Source organism: Dermacentor variabilis, chromosome 6 (assembly GCF_050947875.1).
Source record: "Dermacentor variabilis isolate Ectoservices chromosome 6, ASM5094787v1, whole genome shotgun sequence".
Taxonomy (NCBI): Eukaryota; Metazoa; Arthropoda; class Arachnida; order Ixodida; family Ixodidae; genus Dermacentor; species Dermacentor variabilis.
The window spans coordinates 187,020,119-187,033,969 of NC_134573.1; the positions used below are offsets into that span (position 1 = coordinate 187,020,119).

A 13,851-nucleotide genomic window follows, 5' to 3' on the forward strand; every position below is an offset into this window, starting at 1 on the left:
CTGAATAACTATAGTTATCCTGAAAAATTCCAGTATTCTGAAATTCGTAGTGCTGAAATATTTTTACATTGAAACTTTAAGCAGAAAGCAAGGGATTTCTGAAAAGTTCCTTGATCTGAAAAGTTCATTGACCTGAAAAGTTCATTGACCTGAAAGGTTTGTTGATCTGAAAGGTTCATTGATGTGGTATTCATAGTAACAATGTTTTACGGTATTGACCTGTATAGGTGTGAGCATTATGACTGTGATCTCAGTCACAAAATAGTGTGGAGCCAAGCTCATTGTAACAGTTGATTTCCGTTAATTGAATGCCAGTTAATTGGATCCTGACAGAGGGTCCCTGCCGGCGCCCGTGCATTTCTAGGGGCCCAGACCTGTTATTTCTATCCTAAAATTGGCCTTGACAGGATTCGTTGAACTTGACCAGTCAGCATGCACATGTATGACCCTTATGGAGACCCCAATAGTGTCCCCTTAAGTGGCAGCATGTATTGGTGAAGCTTATTAGGGGACAGTGAATGTGTTGAACACGCCTTATCTCCCGTCGAAAACACCTGTTTTCGGCCTGCCCTAAGAAGATTTTCAAGCAATAATGGTAGCTCACAATATCTGATTACGCTGGTTGCCTGATTCTAATGTATGCTGTTTATTACCTTGATACAGTAGAACCCCGCTGTACGTTCCTCACTGCTGTGTTTTCCCGGCTGCTATGTCGCTTTCATTCAGTCCCGGCATAGCTTCCATAGGATCCAATGTATAAGGAACCCCGCTGTTACGTAGTAGCTGTGAAAACGTTCCCGCATAATGCGTCGCAACCCGAACCCGCCTGGGCTAAAGTAGGCAACGCGCTCCAACCGCCATTTTGGCTTTTGACGAATTTTGACCGGGCTTGGCTGGGATTGGCTATTGAACTGGCTGCAAGAAATCGTACGCCAGTTCGAGAGGACGCCACTAGGTGGCCATTCGTGAAAAATGCTCTCACTATCATCACTGTGATTATGGTCACTGCATAGTTTGTTGGGAGGGTCGACTCACGGAGGAAGGAAACTCAGGGGAGGTCCTGACGTCACTCTAAAGAGAAGCCGGAAGTTGGCATTGCTCCGCCTATCGGGCCAGCTCTCCTCTCTTGTTTACATTTCTCGCGAAACCACGCAGCGCTAGCAGCGCTGCGCGCAACCGGGCTGCTCGGACACGCATGCTCCGCAGCAATACTAAACAAACGTTAGCACGTTATCATGATTACGCCAAAGAGGGCAAAATTTCCCACGGATATTCATTCGTCCGTTGCCGTTGCCTGGCGCGGTGACGAGGAGGAGCACGAGCCGCATGATGCCGGGGGGTTGCCAAATCCTAGCTTTAGAGAAGCCGTCGCGGCTCTGGACCTCCTCCGCAGGTACGTCGCACCTCACAGCGACGCTGACAGCAATGCGGCCTTCCAGGCTATTGAGAAACGTGTGGTGATTTCTAGCGAGCGAAAGAAATGGCAAGCCACCATTCTAGACTCTTTTTTAAGTCCTAAGCGCACTCTGTGGAAATAAATTGTCTATGGTTGAAGCTGCACTTTTTTCATTCATTTTCGGAGCTTTCCTCACTGTTGCGTTTTCCCGGCTGTTAACGTTTTTTTTCCTCGGTGCGGTGAAAAACGTATGAACGGGGTTCCACTGTAATTGGGTCGAAAATTGTCTGCGCAGTGCGGTAGGGGAAGTATTCGGTAAGAGTCCACCTAGTGGACATTTCTAATTCGTCTCCTGCTGAAGTGCTGATTGGTAGCTGCCATGGATGCGCAGACCGGCGGAACCAATCAGGACTTCAACAGCAGACGAAATGGACATGTCCATTAGGTGGACTCTTGAAGAATACCTCCCCTGGATACAGAACCAATACTGCGCTCACAGCATTTGTATGCTTTACTGTATAATATGGTCATATTATGGCTTTGCCAACTTTAACCCTTTGAAGGTCAATGACGTAAATATATGGCGCCGCGAACAAGTGTAAAATGGTCGATTCTGTATATTTACGGCGCCGTCTGTACGTTTAAAACGCCCGGCAATTTCCTAACTTTTTCTTTTCTGGCATGTGCTGCCACTATGTGGGAATACAAGGAATTTTTTTCTCGCACCTCCCTTCCTCAGTTTTCGTAGCACGGTTTGTTTCAAGCTAGTTTGCTCTGGTGTGTCTTCGGCAATAGAGGCAACGATGGCGAAAAATCTAACGTCATAACCGACATCTTTTCCTGGTCGCACCAGCGCTGCCGAGGAGCTATAGTTTGACAGTAGATCCTTGTCGAGTGCCAGCATCGACTTCTTCGTGCCACGTTCGATAGCACGAACTATGTCCAATTTTTCTTTTATGCTGAGCACCTGGTGTTTTTTATCTGAGGTTCAGCATGACAAAAGTCCTTGCTTGCACAATGCTGAAATGATGGTTGATGTTGATGTGGCTTCACGCGCAAACGCACATGGCACTTGGAGGCAATTGTTGCAATCTCTGAGGCTTGTTCTGACGAGTTGCCGGGTTAACTGAGGGGCCTGATTCTTATTAATTATATCTTGAGAAGCCAACAGACAAAGACACCAAGGACAACATAGGGAAAATTACTTGTACTTACTAATTGAAATAAAGAAATGATAAAGTAATGGCAATGAAAGTGGATGTAAAAACAACTTGCCGCAGGTGGGGAACGATCCCATGTCTTTGCATTATGCGTGCGAAGCTCTGACCAATTGAGCTACTGCGGCGCCGTGTAGCCCGTGCTGGACCCACTCCCTCAATCTAGTGCACTCTAGAGTTGGCGAAAAGAGTTGGAGTTTGGTGCTGAGTTTGTAAAATGCGTCGCAGTGGCTGTATGGCATTTAGAAAGCCGAGGAGCTACCTCGATAAAAAAATTAAAGGCATGAGTGTCACGGGCAACTCAAGAATAGTGGCAACTTGGTCCGTGATTGCCATGATTTCGACATTGCGTGTGCATACAGATCAGTCTGAAAATTAAACAAGACACTGTACGACACCTGAAATTTCGGACGCCATTCTACATTATTTCTGTGGTGAGTTAAGTGCTGCGCAGAATTCGAATAATTGTCCACAGTCTGAAAAATTAGTGGGCAACTTACTTTTTCCCATGTGTTGTAATAATTGTTTGTTACTCTGTCTGCTTCATGCGAAGACCACAGATCCTCAGACATTAATTTTTCAACGTTAATAAATTTAAACGAATGCAAACATCCCAGTCCGTCACAAGTTTCGATTCTTAGGTATGCATGGCTGTTTGCCCATGTATTTTATTGTACACTTTGGCAAATAATATCTCGAAACAGGTATCATCCTGAAAATTCATTTCAAGTGGGTACGTCTTGCAAGTTGTAAATTACAATTGCAATTAGTAAATTGCAATGTGTGCCATAACATAATTAGTAAATTATCTGCGAATTCTCATTAATTAGTTGAATACGTGTTTTGATTTCTTGGAATTGTTATGTCCGTGTCTTCGAATAATCCAACTCAAGGACAAGAATTATGCTATCTGCCAGAGGCAATCTTTAAAAGTTCCATAAAACTTTTATATATATATATATATATATATATATATATATATATATATATATATATATATATATATATATATATATATATATATAGTATAGTATAGTGCAGCTGACGGTGGTCTGCTTTGAACACTTGTCAGTTGCACTTTGCTCCTAGAAGAGGCAATGTGGTGAAAGTGGTGCAAATCATGGGTTCCCCTCAAAGAGGCGTGACACATTTACTGATAAATTGCCGCTGAAGGCTGCTTGTGTTTCTACTCCTTAGCACACCGTGTTGGATGTAAGCGTGGGTATAAATTAGTGAATGTTAGCAAGTAGAAAAACAAGTACAGAATACAGAAGCATGAGTTGAACTGCGGAGGCTTACTTATATGGATGTATAAATAGGAAGGTACCACTTATAGGTTGCTGTAGAGTGCACAGAGTGCAGTCACTGGCGGATTTTTCAGACTCCAAATATTGGGACTTCATAAGTGCACCGTCAGGATTTCCAGAGAGCTAATGCATTTTTGCAACCGATTTTTCGGACGAATTTAGGCCCAAATGTTCAATTTTCTGGACTAAATCGCTCATTCTGGGTCACACTACCCGATCATTGTGATTGGCATGTTGAATTTTCCACTGGCTTGGCTTCCAGTGGTCCGCTCACTAGCCTGCAAGATTAGGAGGCGCCCGCTTTTATTATTGAGCGCACATCATGTTCCCATCTCGGAGGCGATGCTCGCTCTTCCTTGGCTGACAAAACGTTCCAGTAAACAGCACTTTTTCTTGTTTCTTTTTTTCGGTCAGCACTATCGTCATAATCATTTAATGCAGGATCTATTTCTTTTTCATGCTTCCTGTGCTAGTTGCACGTTGTGTGTCTTGAAGACGTGGCCGCATCCTTGTGTGTGTGTTTGTGATCGGCACCACCTCATATGCCTTCGTGAAAGTGGAGTTGTGCGAAGAAACGTGGCTTGTTTCTTTAATCTCCACGGCGATCTCAGGCGACGGAGATTGTTAACGCGGTCACGCTTTGTCAGACTGCATGCGGAGACGTCACTCTTGCGCAAATCCAAGCAAATCTGATCACCTCCATGTCTAGTATGAGGCAGGGCATTATTAGAGATGTTTTAAAGCTGTTCTAAGCCTGATAAATGTTATGTTTTGAAGTGAATGAGTTTTTTGGACTGTTTGATTTTTCAGACTATTTTTCTGTCCCCGCGAGGTCTGGAAAATCGGTCAGCGACTGTGTTGTGATACCCATATTTGGCTTCATTTGCTTTCTGTTTTGAGATCTGCATGTGAAAATATTCCACTGCCCTAATTTGATGTGCTTTTTGCCTGTTTTTTTTTTTTTCATTGTTCAAGACGGTGATGACGAGGATGAACTGATGACCAACAGCATCAAGCCAGCCCGAGGTCAGCGACCTATCTTTGAATGCTTCTGGAATGGGCGACTCATTCCTTATACCACCATTGAGGAGTTCGACTGGTGCAGCCCTCCCAAGAAAGCAAGAAACATTCCCCTTGAATGCTTCAACAGGTGATTTAAGCTTCCACTCGCCCTTTCTTTGACAGCCAGTGATGATTTATTGGATAGGACATCAGTTTGTTGGTAACCTAAGGGAACAGGGCACGACAGTGCACAGAAGATATTATAGTAGTGCCTTGTTATTTAAGTTTCCACAAACATTTTACAATGTTTGAGTTCAGATACTGTAATAGCAGTTAAAGCACTAAAAAAAAGGCTTTAAGAAGGTCATTTCTGTGTTCCGCAGCTTTCAAAATAATATGCCTACAAATACTATGGAAAAGTTTAATATCCAAGCAGTCAAAATTTTTTTTTCTATGATGCAAGAAGTCTGGCATTCTTGGTCTAAATTGCCTTAGAACGTTCATTATGCTTTCTTTCCAAAACTGCAACTTCTATATCATTCTCGCATACAGATACAGTGGAATCTCGATGATGCGACTCTCACAGGCTCACGAAGAATATTCGTATTAGCCGAAATTCGTATCATCGAAACAATTGAAAACTAGCTAAATTAAATAGTCAGAGGTGAGCTCACTCAGGCGCACATACGTAAAAAGCATTTATTTCTTGAAGAAAATGTCTCTAATGTCCTTCTGCTTCTTTTTCTTTGTCAGGTCACTTAGCAGACTTTGTTCAAATCCATAAAAACGCGTGCACGTGTTGTCGCTGACTTCATCCGCGGCCATAGCACTCCTCAGAACGTCGAGCGCGTGCACCGTTTCAGCTGCCAATGGTGGTCCTACGCCGTTGCCCCCGTCTAACACAAAAAACGCAGCCCGAAGCACAGCAACTACTCCATCCGATGGCGCGCGGAAAAGGAGGAAAAGCACAAAAGCAACAAGCGCCACACCTTCAAACTCTTCGCGCCTTGTCGCGGCCTCCGCACCAAAAGAGAAAGGGAGAAATCGCGTGACTGTGTGCTGTTCTCTTTCCCGGCCTTCGGTGGGGCGGCGTTTATTGGCGAAAGCCTTTCATGCTCGTGGTCGGGTCCCTCTGTGCACTAGAATCGTGCCAACTGTGCCTCTCCTCCGCGCAGCGGCATAACCTCCTCCCCTCCTTAGCAACCGGCGCACCAGTGGGGGGTGCAGCTGTGCATAGCAACCGTGATATGACACAGTAGCGGTAGAATGAGCGCGCGCGCGTTGGCGGTGGCAGCTGCACCATTGCTCTTTCGCCAAGCATCTCGTTGCAGTCGAGTGAGTGAGACGCATGGCTCCGAAGCGGCCCAGTTATTCTGCGTCAAGCAGTTTGGGGAAGCGGCAGCGGATGCCGGATTCCCCCAACACCAAATGCCAGAAGAACAAGGAGCGAATGCGCATGTGACGACTGAACATGTCACCAGATGCGAAAGTAAGGGCGGCAGACGGAAATGCCAACAGCGACTGATTAGATCGCCGGGTACCAAAGGCAGGGAAGCAGAACGAAAGCGGCAGCAGCGACAGGCGATATCGCCGAACACCCAAGCGAATGAATTGGAGCGCAGACGGCAGCAGCGACTGGCTATTTCACCGAAAAGCAAAGCCAGGGAAGCGGAGTGCAGACTGCAGTAGCATCTGGCTTTCGCCAAGCACACTTTAGAATTTCCAAAGTGTTTTTGATAATTTTCGTATCAACAGACGCGTCTTGAAAATTGATTCGTAACAACCGTTCTCTAGCATGTTACAAAGTAATGGAGCTCGGCCGGGACCACAGCAAAATTCGTATCATCCAGGAATTCGTATTAGCCGTGATCGTATCATCGAGATTCCACTGTATAGTACATTTCCAATTATTTGGCTCAGGTGGTTAATTTAATCCCAGCAGGCATCCATGTATCTCTGTGGGTGCAAACCTTCATTATTTGGATCCTCAAATTAGCCTTCACTGCATAATTTCAACTTGACCAGTCAGCATACTCGTGCCTGCCCCCAATGGTAAGCCCAATAGTGACCCCTTTAGTAGCACCATTTACTTGGCGTAGCTTAAGGCCGATCCACACGACGGACCAAATCCGCGGGCCACTCGGTCCGGCCAGAGCACATCCACACGGCGGACCGCCATAGCAGACAGCAGAGCAGACCAACCAGCTACACTCTCGGCCAGAGTGTTATCATTGTTATCATTCCGGCTCGAGTCCCACAAAGCCGGGAACTGCTCAGTGAGGTATACAAAACGAAAAAACCTCCTCCTCACTCCAAGAGGACACGGTGTTCAAAAAATATATCTGCTGCACGCACGTGTAGGCGGAACGGCTTACATGAAACGATTGACTTGACTGGCTTTTGCTGAGCCGAAAACAGATTGGATTTGGCTGGAGACACTCTGTTGCCGGACAACATTCGTTGGCTACGCCAATATCGCTGCGGTTTGCATGCGGTCCGCCGCCAAAACTGAAGCGGGAAAAGCCTCGGCGATTTGTTGGACCGCGAGGGCCGCGGTCTTGCGCGGGCCAACGGCGGTACGCACGAACTGGTGACGTCCTATCACGTGACGCGCGGACCGCGGTCCAAAAGAGCAATTTGGTCCGTCATGTGGATCGGCCTTTAGGAGACAGTGAATCTGTTAAAACACATGTTATTTCCCGCCGAAAAACACGTATATTTAGCGAGCCTTAGGAAGGATTTCAAGCTGTAGCTCACAATGTTGGATTACAATATTCACCCGATTCTAACGCGCTCCTTTCTTTTTTTCTTCCAAAAAAATTTGGCAAAAAATTGCCTGTGCAGTACAATCGGGCAAGATAGCAAAACTGCCTTTGTGACCTTCAAATGCTTTGCTACATTACACAGCTGTACTGCGGTGAAGCTGACTGCAATAATCTGGCCGCTATTGCTCAACAGAAATTAGACCTTTGCCCGCTTTTCTTGCTAAGCAAGTCAGATTTGTGTTAGGTTTCTACTTTGAACACAAAAAGCTGGTGCATGTTTGATTCGGGGGCCTCTTAAAATCTGGAAAGTACACTTGAACCTCGTTATAACAAAATTGAAGTGGAAGCCAAAATTACTTTGTTGTTTTCATCGCTGTGTTATGTCCATGATTGTCATTTATGTCAATGTACACTCGAACCTTGTTATGATCAGGTTGTCTACCAACCGAGAAAACTGGGATTTCTCAGGGATATTGAATAGTCCGGAAATACTCAGGGAAAACTCAGGCAATTTGTGGTTCTGTCAGAGAAAATTAGCTGTAATTTTATTGAGAGGGAACGAAAGTCGCAGTAATGCTGGCTTGTGTAACAGAGAGGAATCATAACGAATCGTCTTTTGACGCCATGCGTGTCGTCGGCTGCAGACTTTCCGGATGCCCGACGGCTCCGCGGCACCATCACGCACCCCATAGAGTCAATGTCTAAGAACGTCTAAAATTTCCGACGCAAAAGTGCTTCGCCGTCCGATTTTCCGGACTTTTTGCCGTAACCGCAGGTCCGAAACGGTATTAATCGAAGCCACCTCTGCGGCCGTTTTGATTACCTCGCCGCCGTCGTAAACACTAGGCCTAGCTGCTTCAACGTTCGTTATTAAGCTTCCTGCCATTAAAAGAATTTGCCACTGTAAGCAATGGCACTGACTCTGTCTTTGTGGTCGTCGCAATTGGCTTCGAAGCTCGGAAAGTACAGCGCATTGCATAATGCCAGTTGCCAAATGTTAGATTTCCCTCAATACACAATGGTTATGCGGTGAAGCATAACAAGCGTGGGAAGGAGGCAATTGTCAAGGGACAGAGTATCTATTCCTTAATTATACATGCGTCCATCCCCTTCTCCTGTCACAGTGTGGGCACCAATGTGCTTAATAAGCGTGCTGGTAGGCCTTTTTAGATGTGCTTGTGTCAATTTGAGCCTTTAATGGCAGTAAAGGACATACATTCATTTCTTCGGACTGCCCGATTTTACGGACGTTATTACGGCCCTTAGGGACCCCGAAAAATTGGATGTTGACTGTACAGCTGACGAAGAGGATGCTTCAAACGGTCCGTGGGGCGAACACGCGGTAGAAGGAAGAAGAGAACAGAAAGGACCTATGCATTGAGGAATGAATGGGAAAGGAAGCCTGCCGCCGCTTTTTTCAAGGAGCTTGAGCTCAAAAAAAAAAACGTGTTGGCTGACGCCGGAATGCTGGTGTCCCCTCTCCGAACCGAAATGAACTCTTTAAAGCAGTGAAATGCAACACTGAGGCGTCACGCGCGGGCTAAGAGTATGTCAGGAGAGTTGAGGTTGACACACTGGCTGTTGAGAATTTCATTTGTGACAAAGTTCGGGCCTCACACCAATGAGCTTGCTATAAATCGATAAAAGTAGCTCATATCACCTTCAGTCGGCGGCCACATTTGTAGACACGACCTATTTTTGCCATTTCTGTGCAGTGGTAGCAAGGAATAGAGCATGAACATTAAGCTTACGGCAAAATGAACATTCTGATAACCTAAATTACTTCCATTTTGCTTCTGAGTGGTGTGTATCGTTACAGAGTATCGCTTTGGTGAAGGCACTACCATGTTTTACGTGACGCTTGATGTGGGGCATGTTGGTAGCAACCTTGAAATATATATATATTTTTTCTTTCTTGAAATGCTTGAGGCTAATGAATAACTAGTGCATGTAATTCGAGTGGGTGACTTCATCCTTTTTGTAAAGAAACGTAGCATGACTGACTTTACAACATTCAAATATTAAGTTACTCTGTAATTATAATGACACATCATAAAATGCTCAAAGAATCGTTCTGTCACCTTGATTTGCTTTCAGTGGAATCTCAAGCACCACTTATTGTTCATACATATGTATCGACAGTCGATCATAATTCGTGGCTGAAGGGGATATTCGAAAACATTTGTTTATGCATGCATCTCGCTTTTATTCGTATTAGAGAATGTTCCACTCGATTCACAATTAGTTTTACCATTTTTTTTTTCAAAGTGCTTTTATTCGATGTGCATTTTACTAACCCCTCGCTTCAGATATTTTTTTATTTATAAAATAAATGATAGTACTCCTTACCATTCAAACTGGATAAAGTCATTTTTTAGCATTCTTACTAGAGAGTGACAGCATTGGGCGACATAGTGTCAGCCTGACTTGACGTAAAACAAAGTTCTGTCTTACTCAGGGAAAAAATTTTGCAAAGGCACTCGGGGAAAACCTGGAAAACTCAGGGAATTTGGAAATGCCAACTTGGTAGACACCCTGATGATGAAGTTGAAGGGGAAGCCGAAATTACTTCGTTATACCATTACTTCATTATATAGACTATTGTCCTTTACTGCAGTATATTCCCAGTGGTGTGCGCAACTTTAAACATTCAGAGAAGGCTCTGGCTCTGCGGCCCGCTAAACTGCTGCACGGCCCTGTACGTGATGCAAATTTAATAAAACAACAGCAAAAGACTCCATTGTGTGCAACATGCTACTTTTAGCACCTGATGCGACAGCTGTTTAGATAGCATCCTTATGTTCCAATGTGATGTTCTCTCGTTTCCACTTTCTATTTGGCTTGCTCATATTGTCGTGAAACCTGCGAAACAGTCACGTGGTCTATGGGAACAGCTAGCATGCTGCAATACTGATGAAGTCCTTCGTGTTCGAGTAGCACGCGGCACACCAACTACGCAGCTGGGGTGGCACAAGGGCATTTATTGCACCTTTCATAGATCAATGCCTGCTAGCCGAGTTGCTATCCACAAAACATGCCGATGTGCGCGCGACAAATCTAGAAGTCCGACTCACTGCGACCGGATAACGAGCGAATATGTTCGCCCCATACTGGATCCCACCGCCTGGTTGTTCGCGCATACGGTCACGCGAACGGTGGCGCGTTCGAAGGAGGCCTCACGAGACAGTCTCACAGAAGCATGGATCGGCGCGCGCGCAGGGCATCTGCGCCACTCCCCGACCGGCAACCCAAGAGGAAGATCCTTGTCCTTTTCGCACCCAAGTAACCCCCGCTCCATCTCTCGTACTGCGGGCCCCAGGCCCCAGGCCACGTACTGCTGCGGGCCCCAGGCCACGCGGCGGAGCCGCATTGCAGCAGACAGGATCTATGCGGGAAAACAAGATATCAGGGGACGCGTGAGAGTCACGGATCCCCACACATATTAGTAGTTCATTATATATGGACTCGCCCTTAAAAATGTTGTGCAAAAACAAGAGTGATGCCATCGTGGCATCTGATATTGCACTGGTGCACACGTCAGCTCCATGCCATGCTGTTTATGCTGTACATTCCAACCGCACCATTCCAACCGTCGCAATTGGAATGGGGTGAAGTGCGTGCTGTGGTGCGCCCAGTTTATTTATTTATTTATTTATTATTTATTCAGTATACCTACATCGCCTGCACGACATTATCGTAGGGGGGTTAAAATACAAGGGGTCACAATGGAAAAATATTCAGCAATATCAAAAGAATACATCGGTAAATGCAACATTGTTCTAGCCCTAAAATTCCCAATGGAAGAAGACAAACTAACAAAGTACAACAACAACAATAACAACAACAAAAAAGAAAAAAGAAAAGAAATAGCGCACACAGTAGATATGTGCACAGATGAATAACAGAACATTCAAAGAATATGGCTCTTAGTAGCGTTTTCAATACTAGGCGCTGCCATGACTTCATTAGGGAGCTCATTCCAATCGTTAGTCGTGTTAAGAAAAAATGAATACTTAAACAGTCGTGTTTCCGTGCTTTGGCATTCACATGTGCCCTCTTTTTACCGTAACCGGGTTCGAAATGTTCGTTGTAGCAGTACGGTGATATTAAGAAACATTCGATATAGTACCTCGAAGCAGTTTCCATAGGCAGAGTCGGAAAATCGTAAAAGCACTGAAATGTGGTCATCTTAATTGATAGATCTTTATATCTGGGATTGGTATAAGTGAGTTCGACTGTACTAACTCTATAGCTAGGAGGTATGCAGGACCTGTTTGCTGGTAGTGGTAACGGTACAAGCAAGGGAAGCAGATCACACAGGCGCTGGTTCTCTATGGTCTAAGTTGTATGTCACTTCTGGTGAGTGGCAATGGTAGCGTTTCTTTATTTTTCTTTCCTGTTTTGGTATGAGAAATCGTTATAATGAACAAATGCTTGGCTCCTGTCACGTTGGGGCAGGCAGACGAACCTCTTGACTTAGAAGACCTTTGGAAACTTTGCGCTTCATTTATGGCAAAGGTATGTAGTGAAGCAGTCCACCAAAAACGGGTGTTTGAGAAAAGTGGACTTTGTGCGTCAGGACATTAAATAAATGGAAAGTTATTTTTCATGATGCTGACCTTGTGAGTAAATGCTTGGTATATGCTGGTAGTGACTTTGCTGCATCATACTGCACTGCTGTGATCATGCCATTTTGCAAATTAGTGACTTTTACTGTTGGCAGCTATCCTGCTAGCTTGACAAGCTTAGTTGTCTTGTGCAGGAAGAATGTAATTTTGAATGTAAGTGTAGAAATCTTGCATGAAAAGTGGGCACATCATTCTTTTTGCATTTCCATTAGGATCTCGGGTGTTCTCTGGACAGACGACGCATTCCAAGTGAGCACTAACAAGCTTACTTTCATGGACCTGGAAAACAAGCTGCGGGAAAAGAACACCATATTTGCTCGGGTTGTTAATGGCCAGGCAAGTATAGATTTCCTTTATTCTGTAATTTAGAAGTATGATATTTGTGATGTTTATGCAGAAGCAAAGAACTTTCATTGATTATCTGGCTAGTATGCTAGAAGTACATGTTTTCAGTATTTATAGTATGTAGGATCATTTGATAGTTCCTGTAGCCGCGTACATTTTACTGTTGTTTAAGTTGTGCCAATGTATGTATGAAGTGGGCACCTGCTAAAGTAAAAGTGCAATTAAACTGTGTGCAGCGCCCTTGTCTACTTTCTCTCCATCTGGCCTGTCATCAATTTTTCATCATTGTTTAACATAAAGTAACATTTGTCAGCTGTTAAGAGCATATGTGAGCTGCTGTATGGTATCCATCATGCATTTGCACATCTTTGGAAGTTAATCAAGGCTGCTCTTCTTTTCTTTTTGCCACTCATTGCAGAAATTTCTTTTAGATTAGCCTTTCTAGACTTCCCTGCCACTGTACTTCTCAAAAAGCTATGCTTAGCCTAATCGTTGGCAGTGTTTCACAATCGTTGACGCTACGAAACTGTTTTGGGTTGGCGGCACTTGCTAAAGCAGCTTGAAACAATCTGAGGTATTGAAGTTGCAAGTGCATGCTCAGGCCTGTGCTGTGCCAGCTCAGCACAAAGATGTGTCAGTGCATTGTGTCATGAATGAAAGTTGTGCTTTTTATTACTTTGAACATGACACAAGTGGCTAGGAGATTTTCTTGAAAAATAGTGCAGGCTTCCAGGAACCAAGGGACCACAATCTGCCATGCAGTTCAGGTGTTAGCTTGGCAGATATGGCTCTGTGGCCATATCTTCTTATCCAGCTGCTGTAGTGGATATGGTGTTTTGTTGCTGGGCATAAGGCCATGGGTTTGGCTCCTTGCTGCAGCGCACATTCTGGTGGGGGCTAAGTGTGCATGTCACACTTTTGTGCATGTCAACTGCAAAGAAAGTTTGGATCACGTAAAAAGCCTAGTTTAACAGAGTATAAGCATTGAGGAGCCTCCTTGCAAAATTTGTCGTTTGACATAGGAGTGTAAGTTTCTGTAAAAGCTAGCAAAAATAGCAGTATTTGATGCCCAAACTGAAAAAACACTCCCATTGCTGCTCGATGGAAGTCACACATGACCTAATGCACAGCACCTTGGCGTGACCTCTGAGATAAGCTCACATTACACGTAAGTTTACTATTGATAGCATT

General features: G+C 44.7%; 1 protein-coding gene across 1 annotated transcript in view; it reads left to right on the top strand.

Annotated features, from left to right (window-relative positions):
• The window catches only part of LOC142585961 (structural maintenance of chromosomes flexible hinge domain-containing protein 1-like), a 409,872-nt gene that overhangs the window by 104,225 nt on the left and 291,796 nt on the right, over positions 1 to 13,851 (top strand). The window contains exons 12-13 of the mRNA XM_075697096.1: positions 4,896 to 5,070; positions 12,528 to 12,651. Of these exons, the coding sequence (XP_075553211.1) occupies positions 4,896 to 5,070; positions 12,528 to 12,651 (299 nt within the window). The remainder of the gene's footprint in view (positions 1 to 4,895; positions 5,071 to 12,527; positions 12,652 to 13,851) is intronic.